Source organism: Micromesistius poutassou, assembly GCF_964030765.1.
Source record: "Micromesistius poutassou genome assembly, chromosome: 5".
Taxonomy (NCBI): domain Eukaryota; kingdom Metazoa; phylum Chordata; class Actinopteri; order Gadiformes; family Gadidae; genus Micromesistius; species Micromesistius poutassou.
Window position 1 is genome coordinate 20104769 of NC_140275.1, and position 15156 is coordinate 20119924.

Consider the following 15156-nt stretch of genomic DNA (forward strand, 5'->3'; position numbering starts at 1 on the left):
ATTGCCGGAGGGAGGGTGGAGGGGGAGGGTGTAGTGAAGGAAGGCGGGGGGGGCGCCCGTTGCCCAGACCTACTTACATCTCAGCTTCTCGTCCAGGGTGCCGCGGGAGGTGACCGACAGCGCCTGGATGAACTCGGAAAACTCGATGCGTCCGTCCTGCAGAGGAGTGACAGGGAGGTGAGAGAGGGAGAGAGAGGCTCTGTCAATGGCTCGTCTTACCTGCATCAGCTCTCTCCTGTGCGAGTCTGCCAGAAAAATAAAAGTGAAAACCAGGCCAGACCGCTGGCTCCAAGTGGGCTGCTATTTCTGCCCTGCACCTCTCTCTCTCTCTCTCTCTCTCTCTCTCTCTCTCCCCCCTCTCTCTCTCTCTCTCCTCCCCCTCTCTCTCCCTCTCTCTCTCTCTCTCTCTCTCTCTCTCTCTCTCTCTCTCTCTCTCCCTCTCTCTCTCTCTCTCCTCTCTCCTCTCTCTCTCTCCCTCTCTCTCTCCCTCTCTCCCTCTCTCTCTCTCCCCCTCCCCCCCCCTCTCTCTCCCCCTCCCTTTCCCCTCCCCTCTTGAGCGGGGAAATGCCATCTCTGGTCATTAGTGAGACGGATGCCACCGGCGCATCATGTAGCACATAGGACCGGTGAATATTCAGGGCAGGTACGGTTCACCCCACCTTCACAACACCATGTAAAACTCCACCAATCCTCCCACCATTCTGTCTTGAATAGACATGGCAGAAAACTTCTCCTCCCAACAAGGCAGAATATCGCTCTGACGCCGGCAGTTGTTTTCATTTCTCGCTCATCTATGTTGGAATGCGTTGCTTACAACGGGGGGCTGGGTTTCCCATTAACTCCCTGAAATTGTTGCCGGCGGCAGCAAGGGCTTAACGGAGGCTGTGATTGGCTGAAAAAGGAGATGGCAGGCTGTGAGGGGAGATTGTAGCGGCGTGCAGAATGAAAATGTTCAAAAAAGTAAAATGCATCCTCCAGCAGAGAATGACTGGGGCAAAGTACAGAATAGAAAGACATGCAAATGCAATGTAAAAGTACTACTGTCCTCATGTTAAAACGTCCTCAACGTGCGCCTATTCCTAGATTTCTCTGATATCTGAACATGAAAAGTTTGCTGAGCTGAATGCTGAAGATAGGAGTTTTAAAGGGCTGAGAACTGCAGTCAGGTTTCATGTCTGTGCAGCCCTCAGGCCAGATAATCTATCTGTTTCCCCTCCAGATATCTGACCAGACAGCTGGCCAGACAGTCGTCCTACCAGACAGAAATCCAAGCAGACAGACATCCTCTCACCTATTTGAGCTGGGAAATTATCCTATATGGGGATCAGTATCAACAACCTCTCTCTCTATAGGTTGCCTCAGACTAAAAATCACTGCATTGATAAGATTGAGACAGAATGACTCCAACATCTCTACTGACTCAAAGCCTCTTCTTCCTGTTTTGATATAAAAGCCCTTGAGGGGGCTGCTGCTTCCATAGGCCTGTTCTACCCTTTAAGCCAGCCCCCATTCCACCAACACCCACACACCTTACAAGATAAAGCATTGATTACAGCCATACATGGCATACATTTAGAATTAGGGTCTGTCTGTTGTTGTTATTTAAGATACTGAGTTTGAGTGCAATCAACGCTATTGTATGTGTGGTACAGGATCAACTTCCCTCCATTACTTATTATAACTATAACCAGACAGCTCTAAAGAAATATAACATAATATAACAGTTTAAATCAGATCTTATTGGTCACATTTCTGAAAACCCTATCGATCAGCATTGACTACAGGTATGTCAAGGTTATGTATTAGCTATGGGATAGCTTAAGTTTTACACATTGCGACTTTAATTATATATATAATAAATCAGTATAGTATTCATTTTCATGAATATAGTTCAATATCCATTCAGCTTTTTATATATTTGTTTGTGTTACATTTGGAAGTGCACATGTACTCTGTATTGGACGGTATTCAACTTATTCAACCTCTGTCTTTGCCAACACAATTTCAAATGGGTTCTGGTTATTTATAGCAGCACTACAACTCTATCCGGGACAATATCATTAGCGGGTAATAGCAGCCAAATGGTCGCTCCCATTTACATCTCCAAGAGCCAGCAATCCATTTACCAACCTTGTTCTCATCAAAGACATTGAACACAAAGGAGGCGAACTTCGTGGGATCCCCGAACGGAAAGAACTGCTTGTAAATCTTCTGGAAGCCGACGGCATCTAGTTGTCCACTTGGACAATCCTTAATAAACCCTTTATACCTGTAAGAAAACGATAAACAGAGTGAGCAAAGTGTGGGGGTGTAGTATAAATATAGTATGAATAATGTGAATAAATGACAAAAACTACCAGGGGATGAATTGTTCAGGCACTACATGTCACCAACACATCCCTCATGCAGTCAGCAAAAGCTACTAGTGTTGTTGTTAGCATTCAGAGCCCAGGGTTCTGATCCAATGAGGGGCCAGAGTGTTTAATCAAATGACCCGGCACTCCCGTTGGGCTGATAATGTGCATAACTGAGGGATGGCTGCGTCCCTCCTCTGCCCGCCTCAGGAGAGGACACATCCAGAGTGACTTGACATCTCGGTTAGCCCTAAATATAGAAGCATTTCATGAGCAATTTCAAACGCAGTCACTCAGAAGGTGGGCGGCTTCTCCCCTCGTACAGCACACACACACACACACACACAGGGGCTGGTCTGATGGGCCAAGGCGTAAAGAAGACTGTGCTATTTAAATAACCAGAAGAAGAATGGATCACTTAATAAAAGGTGAAAGGTTGGCAGAAGGTCATTCTATAAAGAGATGGTTGTTGCATTGTTGTTATGGACGAGCGAGTGCGGGCGAGTTCGAGCTGCGAGAAGCAAGTTCTTTCCGTGACTCAGTCTTAGCTGCTTCTCCTGGCGCCTGGGCTGTAATTAAGACCAGCGAGGGAGGACTCTAATGTTGAGACTGAAGCTTGGCACGTCTCTCTCTCTGTCCCCCCCCCCCTATCTCTCTCTATCTCTCTCTCTCTCTCTCTCTCTCTCTCTCTCTCTCTCTCTCTCTCTCTCTCTCTCTCTCTCTCTCTCTCTCTCTCTCTCTCTCTCTCTCTCTCTCTCTCTCTCTCTCTCTCTCTCTCTCTCTCTCTCTCTCTCTCTCTCTCACACACACACACACACACACAGGCTCTCCCTGTCACTGTAGGAAAAAAAACTTTTCTACTTTTAATCTGCTACGCTTTTAACGAAGCCAGCATCCCCTCATCCTCGTTGTCAAGGATACAGAGAGAATCTCTGAGAAGCAGCGGCAGCAGCAGCAGGGAGAGTTCAGCAAGAACAAAAGAGGAGAATGCAATTCACATGTGCATTATCTGGAGAGAGGCCATGGAGATTCATGAAGTATTGCCCATTACAATGGGGGATTTCATCGAATCGCTCTTCAAAGTGCAACAATAGCAATACATGATTGAAGTTTTACCAAAATGAATAGAATACGTACGTAAGTCACACTTTTCTCAAGCAGATTTATTTTGCCATGACTTGTAAAATATCATACAAAGCACAAAGATAGGATGGTATGTTTTACTTTCAGTTGGTTAACATAGAGCAAGGAAAAATTATACAAATTAAAGGACTATATATATAGAGTAGCCTGGAAATCCAGACCCACATTTAGAAAGCTGTAGGGTCTGGCAACGAGTAATGAAAATGGCCCAACTTGAGGGGCGGAACCAAGCATGCATTTGAAAATATCACCTCAGGCAATTGGATAACACTACGACCAATCAGAAGAATACAAGGGGTGACGTATCCAGACCAGCGGAGCTAACCAATAGATAGGACTCTTGCCGTATTCAGACGGTAAAACAGCAACGCTTTTGGCCCGCCTATATCAGATACACAGATGTGTATCTGATATGTTCGAATCTAGGGGAATCGGGGAGTGAGTATATCGCTCGTTCCCAGAGTGACTCGCTGAGCAAATTCAAATTGTGCTCTTGCGAGAACTCTAGATTTCCAGGGTATATATAGAGTGCTTTTCTAGTTGAATTGTTCATATTTAGCCTGGTATTTCTCCCTTTAAACAAGGCAAGCTATAGCCCTGGTGGTCACTAACCTAGAAGTATGCTGGGTGGTTCCTCCTCTATACTTCTTCACACAGCTGTTACACCTGCATGCATGCTCCAGGTTGGCTCAGGTGTTCCATGCATCAGTGGATTGCATGACCGCTTTCCAAGTATCGCTCGTCCAAGGGCGCTAGGTGCATCTCCTTGTGTACTCAACACGGCAGACATTGACACTATGAATCAGACCGGGGCCAGGCCAACGCTGCCAGACTTGAGGATGAAATATTTATTGCTGGCTACAGCATCTCCAGTTTTTGGCCACTGCCACCAGCGCCACCACCACCAAGGCTTCTGCTACAGTGTTGTCTGTGGCTTCTGCTCTGCCTTCCTTGGCAGGAGCCTCAGCGTGCCACGGCACTGATTTGAGACGGGCCTCCCTCAGTGTACGACCGCTGTCCCCTCAATAAAACAAAACTAAAATGAAAGAGAGTGGGGGACCAAATGAAAGCACGTCCCAGGCATTTATCTAACCTGGCTAATTCCGTTTTGTGTTCCCTCCACGTCCCCTGTGCTCTACTTACACACCATCTGCCGTATTCCCCCCTGGTAAAGTTCCCTCTCATCATCCCTACGGGCAGCATTGCCGGCGCTGATCTATGAGGAGGTGCTCATGCGAGATCTCTACAGAAAGGCATGCAGAGGGGAGAGCAACAGAGAGTTAGGAGGGGAGGGAGGAGAAGGGGTTGAAGTGGGAGGGAGGATGAGGGAGGGAGGGACGGAGGGAGGGTGGAGTGACAGAGGAAGGGAAAGGAGAAAGGGAGAGGAAGTAGAAAGAAGAAGAGGAAAAGAATAGTATTCTGCCTCAGGAAACTAAAGCAGCCCTTGAGAAAGGCCATGTCCTGGCCGCTGATGCCTAGAGGCATTTAATACCACTGCTGTTTAATACCATCGCTGTTGTGGACAGTGAACTTGGCCTTGCCCCCCCCCCCACACACACACGCCAGGGCACGGCTCTTGTCATGCATGCAGAATAGGGTTGCAAGAGGCAAAGGCAAAGATGGATAACTCGTGTGTAAAGACGAGAGAGAGTGAGCGAGATGGAGCGAGAGAGCGAGAGAGAGCGAGAGAGAGAGAGCGCATATTCTGCTCCCACATCTGATGGAAGCTATTTGTTTGCAACAATGGCCGTGCCATGGCGTACAGCAAACGAAGGAATGGCAGAAGATGCGTGCATCCACGCTGGAATGAAGTGGGTTGAATTGTGCGCTCCCTCGAGACCAGAAAGACAGACCTGGGATGCACAGGGCCGAGCTAAACGGTGCTAGCCCCTGTTGGGAACCACTGGTCACATGCGTCCAGGAATGACCTCACAAAACAGAGTAAGAAACGGGAGCCGAGGACCTCAGCAGAGGGAAGCAGGAGTCAGAAAATGATGATCCTTCTAATTTTCTATATATTAGAAAATTCATAAGGTATTTCTCTTATAATTATCAACCTTGCCGAGGCTCGTAAAGGAGAGCTCATTCAGAGCCGTGAAGAGCGTCCGTGGAGCATCAAAGCACGTCCATTGTTACCCCAAAAGGTAGTGGTCTGCATCATTGAGGAGTTGGTTATCATTGTTATCAGGATTGAAAGTAACTGTGTCTCCGTGTCGTGACGATTCAAAGTCAATCTATTTTCAGAACTCTCTCTTCAGGGCAGTGGGAGAGAGATAACACATAGTTATAGTACTCATTTTTAAATACTTCTGATCCTAGATATCGGACGAGAAAAAAAAGACAACAAAAAAAGAAAAGAATATGGTTTCCGTATGTAGGTCAATGTTAAGCAGCCGTTATGGTTCATGTTTGGCACAAAAGATAGCTTTGCTGATATAAGCCGTCATGAATGGACAAAACATCATGAATAATGAAAGTACTTTACTCACCACTGCTGAACTTCTTTCTCTGTAACTGAAAGAGAAATAGAGTGAGATAAGTATAAATGCGAAGTGACCCAGAAAAACAACCATTTCCTATTGTGAAGATACCGTAATGTGAATATGATCAGTGGTTCCTTTTCTTTTTTTTTTTTTTTTGCTCCTAATGCAACCCCACAATGGCAGTAGAAAGCATCACTACGCAACCTGCAGTACATCTCTTCATCTCGTGAAACCTTAAAGGTCAGAAGGGGACTGCAGGAAGAGAGCATGAGTGAAGGTGACCAGCAGCATGCACAGGCCTGCACAAGCCACCTCATCCGCAACTCTAACTTCAGCCATGGCTCTCCCTCTTCTGTCTCTCTGTCTTCTGTCTGCTCTCCCACCCTCCAAAGCATCTCCCTGCCCGCCAGCCCTCAGAGGCGCCCTGCTGCAAACGAGGACTGGGAATCAGTGGCATTAGTGTAATACTGCATTCACACTGTTGACGGATCTCATTGACTTTGCATGGGGCGCTCTCGAAATGCATTGTGGGTCAATCCGTTCCGTCGGCTCCGTTACCTGCATCAAAACATTGAGAAATGTTCAACTTTTCAGGCAGCAACGGATCCGTCGGCCAATCAGATTGCGTTACCCATACGTCAGACACGCCCTCCGTCATCCGTCAACGGACGTGTACAGTGTGAATGTGGCATAACCCTGCTGGCCCTTTGGGGAAGGTACAACCCACGCAGTAGTCCTTTGACGGGCCCGGCCTCAGTCACAAAGACGTTTAACCTTTGTGTCATGTTCGTTTCTCCCCCCTTACTTTGGTGCTCCTGGTCAAATTTGACCGGCCTGTTTAAGCTGCTCTTACATTAACACAAAAAACATTGATCATCACCAAGTTTTATTTAACTCCCCTTTAAGTTGTAAACAATATCTCAGACTACTGGTTTACGTGAATAACTGCAGTGAATATACAACAAAGAATATAAATTGTGTGCGCGTATGGTGGTGGTGGTGGATTTGGGTGACCATTCTTTAATTGTTCAGTAAATATGGGAAGCCGAACACAGAGCAAGACTGAACTATTGGATCCCCAAGTTTGGGGTGGATTTGGAGTCTGCATACGACTGCTAGACACCGTGACACTCTGCAATTTGGCCTGCCAACCAAATGTTCCTCAATAAAAAAATGACATGGAGACATATCAAGCCCTGGGACTTATTGAGAAGGGCTACAGAGTAGACTCCGGGCATGGGGCATGAATTCTTATATTGACGTTGGTCGGTATCTTGTCCCCACATACAAACACACACACACACATAATAGCCTCAACTCAATCAGGGATTCACTGAGAATCCTATCATGTGACCTATTCCTGGGTAATAAATGTCAGAGTTCATCTCACAGCAGTCTACCGAAGCCACACTACCGTTCAATTGGCCCTGAAAGTCAATGCCATCCAGAAAGTGCGGCCATTCACCACCACTGGGATTTAATAGAAAGGTCTTACATAACTCAGTCAGAGGCAATGGCCGGTAATGCAATCAGCCTCTGCTGGAAAGATCAGGGCCCTTCCTCTGCCCGTTGGCCCTCCAGGGGTCTGCTAGAACGCAGCCAGCTTGCATTCTGGGACACAAAGCCTCCTTCATCGCTCTAACGACCGATTTGTGGTCTTTCTAATGGGATTGCTGGTCTTTCCGTGCTATGCCATATACATTTATAACTCCCTCGTATAACGGGGGTCAACCTTTAGAGGCTTTCTTTACTGCCACCGGAGAAAACCAGCATGCTAGCTCTCACTTCATTTTGCAAAAGGGGCCAATCATCGGAGGTATGATAATTATTCATTGATACGAATGATATCAATAAATTTCATTTGATCTCCCGGGAAAAAGGTTAACAAAGACAATTTCACAAACAGTGTGGAGAAGCCCTCGTCAACAGAGGGAAATTCAAGGTATTTTCTTTTGCCTGCTTCCAGTCCACACAGAAAAACACCAACAATGCTATCTGGGGAAATGCAGCCTCTCTTTAGAGTCGGTAAACATTTACAATCGCTTTCCTGGCCACAGACAAAAAGCAACCTTTGACTTAGACGGCAGACCTTCTCATCGGAGCGAGATAAAGAGAGAGAGAGACAGAGAGAGAGAGAGAGAGAGACAGACAGACAGACAGACAGACAGACAGACAGAGAGAGAGAGATTGGTGAGGGAGAGAGTTGGGTTGGGCAGGGTAGAGAGAAAAGTGGGTGCAGAAGAGAGAGATAGGAGTGGGTGAGGGAACGATAAGGTTTGATGAGGGACAGGGTGGAAGAGGGGTAGATGAGGAAGAGAGAGAGAGAGAGAGAGAGAGAGAGAGAGAGAGAGAGAGAGAGAGAGAGAGAGAGAGAGGGATGGAAGTAAGGACAAGAGGAGAAATGCTGAGAGATCTGAGAGTAGCAGGAGAACAAAGCGAGGAGGGGTTGATCACGCCGGGAGGGAAATCTTGATGGCCCTCTTAGTGATGTTAACCAGATAAGACCCTAATTATACTATTCCATTCCCTGCTAGAGCGCCATTAGGGGTGAGAGGAGAGACTGGGGGTGAAGGAGACTAGTGGGAGAGCAAGAGAGGATAAGAGGGAAATTGATTAGAAAGAGGGTGAGGGTGTGAGGCAGAGAGATAGAGAGATAGAGAGAGACAAAGACAGAGACAGAGAAAGATAGAGAGAAAAACAAAGACAGAGAGAGACAGACAAAGACAAAGACAGAGAGAGAAAAAGAGACAAAGACAGAGACAGAGGGAGGGACAGAAACAGAGACAGAGACAGAGAGACAGAACCAGAGTCAGAGAGAGTGTGAGAGAGCGAGAGAGCGAGAGAGAGAGAGAGAGAGAGAGAAAGAGAGAGAGAGAGGGATGCATGCAAAGGACAGCACCAAACAGCCCAGCACGAAGCCCAATCTTCCTCCACAGCAATTTCCTGCCACAGCAGCCTCTCTTGTTGTTGTCTTGGCCAGACCCGCCATGAAAATAACGCTGTCATTAAGCAGCCATTTGCTGGTAACTCCCACCCACACCTGCACACTGCACTGCACAAATAACCATGAGGCCTCGCTGGGCTGGAAACAAAAGAGCCATGATTAATAACATAGTTATATATAGCAACCTTAAGTATATATAGAGTGATCCATATGAATGCACTCATATGCGCTCTGTTGTAGGAGGACCACATTTTATTGTTGATGTCGATCGTTGCTTTACAGCTGATTACCGACGTATCCGATCTGTTGGGGCTTAATGCGGAACGTGCGGTAATGTAAATGATGCTGTGCTGTTATGTCGTGGTTGAGATAAGATTTCAGTTGGGGAATCGCATTTATATTCTTCTTTTCTTTTGGTCGTGTTTGACAATGCTTAGCAATATTATATGGGTTGAGATGACTATAAATACACTGAAGAAGAATTGCTGAAGAGAAACTCTATTAGAAAGTAGAACGAAGGGGAGATTGGTACAGCCACCAGCTAGGTTTCCAATTTGCATAGTCATGGCTCAACTCAAGAGTGATTTAAAGATGCTGATTACGCCGTTTCTCAGAACCCGAACCATTCCCAATCTGGAGCACAATATTGACGGAGCGATTTAAAATCACCAGGCAGCTGTTTTTACTGCTGACATTTACTATAACCTATTGTTCTGTGAAGAATAGATGGCTGTAATACCAGCCTTCTATATAATAATACCAGGTGAGAAAGGCCATCTCCTACATGTCCAGCATGTAGAAGAGTAGGACACACAAAAAGAGAAAGTCCTTTTTGTTTTTTTTTACTAAAAAGGCTGGTCTTGATATAGATTTCATATGCATGGGCTTCAAACACATACCAAGTCCCCCGTTGTGTTTCATATTTGAGGAGAATTCCATTTCAAGTCATCATCTATTCTGTTCTCTCGTACTCACAGTAGTTCTTCCTGGTTAACTCTCTCATCTTTTCTGTACACTCCTATTCAGAGTAGACTCTCATCGATTCTCCACCTCGTGTGTACTGTACTCACAGTAGACTCATATATTCTCTACCTCATGTTTACTGTACTCACAGTAGACTCGTCTGTACTCAACTTACAGTAGATTTTCGTGTGTACTCGACTCACAGTACTCAGTTTCATGTTTACTGTAATCACAATAGACTTTCATGTGTACTCTACTCACAGTAGACTCTCATGTGTACTCTATTACAGTAGACTCACATATGTACTCTATTACAGTAGACTCTCATGTTTACTCTACTCACAGTAGGCTGATGTGTACTCTACTCACAGCAGACTCCCATGTGCACTCTATTACAGTACTCGCATGTTTACTGTACTCACAGTAGACTCGTGTTTACTGTACTCACAGTAGACTCTCGTGTGTACTCTACTCACAGTAGACTCTTGTGTGTACTCTACTCACAGCAGACCCTCGTGTTTACTGTACTCAGTAGTCCCCCATGTGTGCTGTAGACTCTCATCTATCCTCTACTCTATTCTCTACTGTGGCCTGTGGCCTGTACTCACAGTAGGTCTTCCTGGTCAGCTCCTCCACCACCTCCGGCTTCAGCTTGCTGTTGGACTTGCCCATGATGCGCCGCGTCCCCGCCTCCTCGCTCCACCCGGTACCACCACCTCCGCCCCTCTGCTCTGCTCCTCTGCGCCAACACAAAGACACAGGGGGTGGAAAGGTGGTGGTCCGGATTAACCACGGTGACAGCAGTGAGCTAAGCTTTTGAGAAGCCTTTCCCCCTCGGTTTGTGTGTTCAGGGGAGGACCTCCCTGTTCATCCATTGGTGCTGCTCAGCTCAGCTCGGCTCGCTCTCTCTGGTGGAGGCTGTGTCTGTGGTTGGCTGCCCCTGCGGACCGCCTGGTCGCCACCCCGCCGCTCTCTGAACCAGCGCCAGTGTGGGTGGCGGAGCTTTCTATGGGCAGGAGTGTGAGCGCCTGCGTCGCCAGCGGCCCGTCTGCCTCGCTCACTCTTACTGGGTTTCATTTGGCCGTTCTTTCCCTGGTGAGACGCTGTCTGGTCGAGCGAGTTCGGCACTTAAGAGGCGTCGCTGCTTTCCACGTTTTTTTTTTTTCCTGAGAGCAGAGCTGAGTTCCTCTTCTCCTCTCGCGGCGTAGAGAGAGTAGAGGGGTCTTTTTTTCTCCCACACGTCATACCTCTGTTTGTTCACCCATCATTCTCCCTCGCCCTCCTCCTCCTCCTCAGCCACTTCACTCCCCTCCACTCCCTCCCTATACTTTGTCACTCACAGCGCGGCGTGCGCCCACAGCCGCAGAGGAGATGAAGTGTGGGAAAACGGAAATATAAACGCAGTGCAAGTGATTTAGATTTAGATTTAGATTTAGATTTACGGACATTACGATCGATTTCAAATCTCGATTTGGATTTAGATTTGCTCACTTAATTATTCTGGAAATTCATGGAGGTCAAACAAAAGAAGAAAATTCAAAAACAAAGGAAATTATAATCTGAACAGATTTTCTGAGTGGGCTTCAATCATGCGAAATGTGAATTGCTATTGGCCGAGGGTTTTACAGATTGGAATTTCTAGGAGTCGTTACATTAATTTGGATCACGGCCATATGAACACACAATGAAACACAAAACACACAATATGAAACACAAAACAATGATAAAATAGAAGCACCTTTACTCCGAACACGTGGCATTCCCTCTGTCCATGGCCAACACCGCCCTCTTCGGATCTGCCGATGTGTTAAGCATGACTCCTGTGAGACATTTGGGATCATTTTCGGACAACGTGGACACAACAGAGCCGCAGCCAGGGCAACAGGGGCAATGGTAGGTGCCGAGTTAATGGCGCGTCAATATTTGACTGACAGGGAGATAGGCGGACATTAAGACAATGACAGCAGCTACAATCAGCTGCGTACATTGAGAATGGAAAAGCGTCCAGACGAACCCCCGCTGAGCCACCGTTACTCATGGTGATCAAACAAAGCGTGACGAGACCAGACCAGACGGCCAATGTCACCTGTCAGATGTGACGTTACTCCAGGGAAAAGCCTTTGAAAAGCCTTTGGAATATGCCTTTGTGAGCGACCTGGAAACTTATGCCAGTTCTAACCAACGTTCAACTTTATAATAAAACATTCCTCCGTAAATATGGCGCGCTGGGGTGTTTATAAACACCCCACCGCGCCATATTGCGTGCTCTCACCAAACACACAGAATTAGCTCACTATAGTGAGCTAATCCAGTGTGTTTGGTGAGCGCACGCGGAGAGCGCAGCAGGTGGGATATGTTGCTGTGTTCCACTACCATAGCAACGCAGTTCATGTCTACAGTGGTATCGCTTAACCAGAACTACATGCGCATTATCATTCACAAAGACGACAAACAGAGATACGTTCACATGCATGCGTGGACGGGTCGTGCACGCGATCCTACCGTCAATCTGTTAAAAGGTAAACAAAAAGGTGTCTTCCTCCGTGGATCCGCGGCCCGCCTGATACGTCCGCTCTGCCCAACCGCGCGCTGGGTACAGCCGCTCCTGCGCGTGAAGCGCGCGCCGCGGCATCTCCTGTGCGCGTGCAGTGCGCGCCGCGGCCGTCGTGCCAAGAGGGCTGCCCGCCCCGCCGCCCTGGCAGGGTCACGTGGTCGGACTGAACGGCTCCAAAGCGACGTCGCATGCATCACCCGGACAGGCACCAATTTACTTTGCTCTCTCCGTGCTGGCTGCCTTTGAGTGTGGAGGATGGTGTTCGGCCATGATGTGGAAGCTCATTCCTTCTTTTTTCTTTTCTTCTCTTTTTTTTTTGTATTTTACTTGAAACTCCTTCCAGGTCCATGAACTGCAAACTCACCACTAAAATAAGTCACTGTTTTGAATTCATATTTGCTTATATCTATCCATTTCAGGATAAACTTGATCATATTTTGTGTGTTAAATGCCAGCCTGTCTGCCTTGCCCTTCTCTGCAGTGCGCCCTGGTATGGGATGGTGTAATGGAAAGTCCCCACTGGATTATTATGGGCGAGACTCGTACCAGCACGGGAGATAGAGGTCAGGGAAGCCAGCAGAAGACAAATGTTTTCTGGCACAATTTTGTATGAAGGTATACTGAACCACTTCCAGCTTTGTCTGCGTGGAACAGTTAGACCTTTTTTAATGTTGTTTTTTGTTAAGTTTCAAGGTCCTCTTTGTGATGTGGCACCACTTCAGGGCAGTTAAGGGACGTAATGATGCGATCAGTGCTGAGGCAGACTTCAGGAGGAGGGCGTCACGGAGCAGGTGGAGGTGCCTGTACAGCAGTAGTTTCTAGTAGGTCAACGTCGTTTTATACTATAAGAGCTTTCAAAGTATCTTGATGGAAACAAACTATTCTCATCAACATGCATTACACAACAGTGAAGAAATAATATCATTAAGGCTGGATGTTTTTTTTATATCGATTTCCTGTCCGGGCAAATCCTCTCATGGACGAGAAGATGTGAAGGACACGGCGAGCAGGGAGCTGATGAAACAGACCCTCTTAAGCAACGATGGGAGGGTGTATCCACGTTTAAACTAATCCATCAGTCAGTGGTGCCAAGCACTTTTAAGAGCAGTTTTATTCATTGGTTATTAAAATAATCCTCCGCTGGACCTGCTGAGTAAAACTGTGAAGGGACAGAAAGAGCAGCTGAAGACATGTGGTGACAGCAGGCCGGGAGAATGTGTTAACATGCAATTTACATACAGCACCACACACATCTCACCGTTACAAGGCACCGCAAACACTGCACCACAACGCCACTGTATCTTACTGCACCCCACTGGCTACCGTTGAAGAGGTTAGGTCGGCGTTGGAGCAGAGCAATGCACAAATGAACAAAAAGCAATCAGCACTAATTACTTGTAATAAGCAATCAGATTGCAATCAGCAATAATTGGAGAATAATCTTATCGAAATAATGTCTGCATTGTGGCATTTCATTGCGTCCATGTTCTTTCAGCAGTGGTCCCTGCCTCCGTACCACGTTGCCCAACACTGTGGACTAAGAGCATCAGACATACAGGAACATTACACAGAAATCATTTGACACCTCTCCTTTTTTTTTCTTAATTTCTTCATTCAACCTTTATTTAATTTCTCAGAGATACATTTAACATTTTAGTTAGAGATTGTACCTATGGTGACACCTGCTTTACCTGAGACAAGTGGATCTTTATTCTCTGCTCAAGGAAATGCTCTAAATAGCCTCTACCATAGCGCTGCCCCTTGATACACCTCCCTGATCTCACTTGGCCAGCTGGGGGGTCCCTGGCTTCAGATGTCCCCTAAGCTTGGTGTTTTCCCACAACTATTTTCTGTGTGGAGGAATCCCTATCTCAACAAATCTCTCTTAAAGTGCATAATTGACAAGGATGTGCCGTGAATTGCTCAGAGTTAAATCCAACGAAATAAGATCAGAAAGGCCTGTAATTCAGACAAGAGCTGCATCCCTCTCTGCAGCATAATTGCAACCCTACAACTTGTTTCCTATAAGCATCAATCAGAGGAATCAGTTCACGGCCCCATATGGCCGCTATGTATAATTTAGAGCATCATAAATATACAATCCATGTCTCACTCTCTATCTGTCTCTCTCTCTCTCTCTCTCTCTCTCTCTCTCTCTATCTGTCTCTCTCTTTCCCGTCTCTTTTTCCGTTTCTCTTGTGTGTGTATGTGCGTGTGCATGGCTGCTTGCGTGGGTGTGTGGTTGTGTGTGTGTGTGTGTGTGTGTGTGTGTGTGTGTGTGTTTGTGTGTGTGTGCATATAGGCACAGCCCTGAGCTTTCCAAAAGCACACATTGTGAGTGTAAAGCGCTGTAGATAATGCCTCCAACAGGGGCATTAGGTTTTGAGGTTTTGTTGTTAGTTGAACATGGATGCTGGTGTAGACGTTACGCCGGAGACACAGCTGCTGATCCAGACTGACTAAACCGCTTTCATCCGACCTGTACCATATGGGGCTTGTATGTGCTCTAAATACATCAACTATACAGCCCCTTAGGACACGAGGGGATCACAGAGGAAGGCTAGTGTTAATCAATTTCAATTAGCGCCAGCTTGTTTGAGTGGTTTTGCTCATTATAGAAATACATGATGTTCCACCAGGATGCGGTGCTATCATATCCGAGAGGTGTGATTCACCCATTTCAAAACATGGGTAGAATAGCTTATAATTAATAAT

General features: G+C 46.7%; 1 protein-coding gene across 1 annotated transcript; it reads right to left on the bottom strand.

Moving 5' to 3' along the window:
- Positions 1 to 69: 69 nt before the first annotated feature.
- On the bottom strand, positions 70 to 12500 carry LOC311343349 (neuronal calcium sensor 1; the record flags this gene model as incomplete). Its single annotated transcript, XM_084468213.1, has 6 exons — positions 12390 to 12500; positions 11626 to 11707; positions 10496 to 10626; positions 5987 to 6011; positions 2131 to 2269; positions 70 to 156 (listed from the first exon to the last, which is right to left on the bottom strand). Exons 3-6 carry the CDS (start codon positions 10557 to 10559, stop codon positions 70 to 72), a joined length of 315 nt encoding a protein of 104 aa, XP_084324339.1. The 5' UTR covers positions 10560 to 10626; positions 11626 to 11707; positions 12390 to 12500.
- Between the last annotated feature and the right edge of the window lie 2656 nt (positions 12501 to 15156).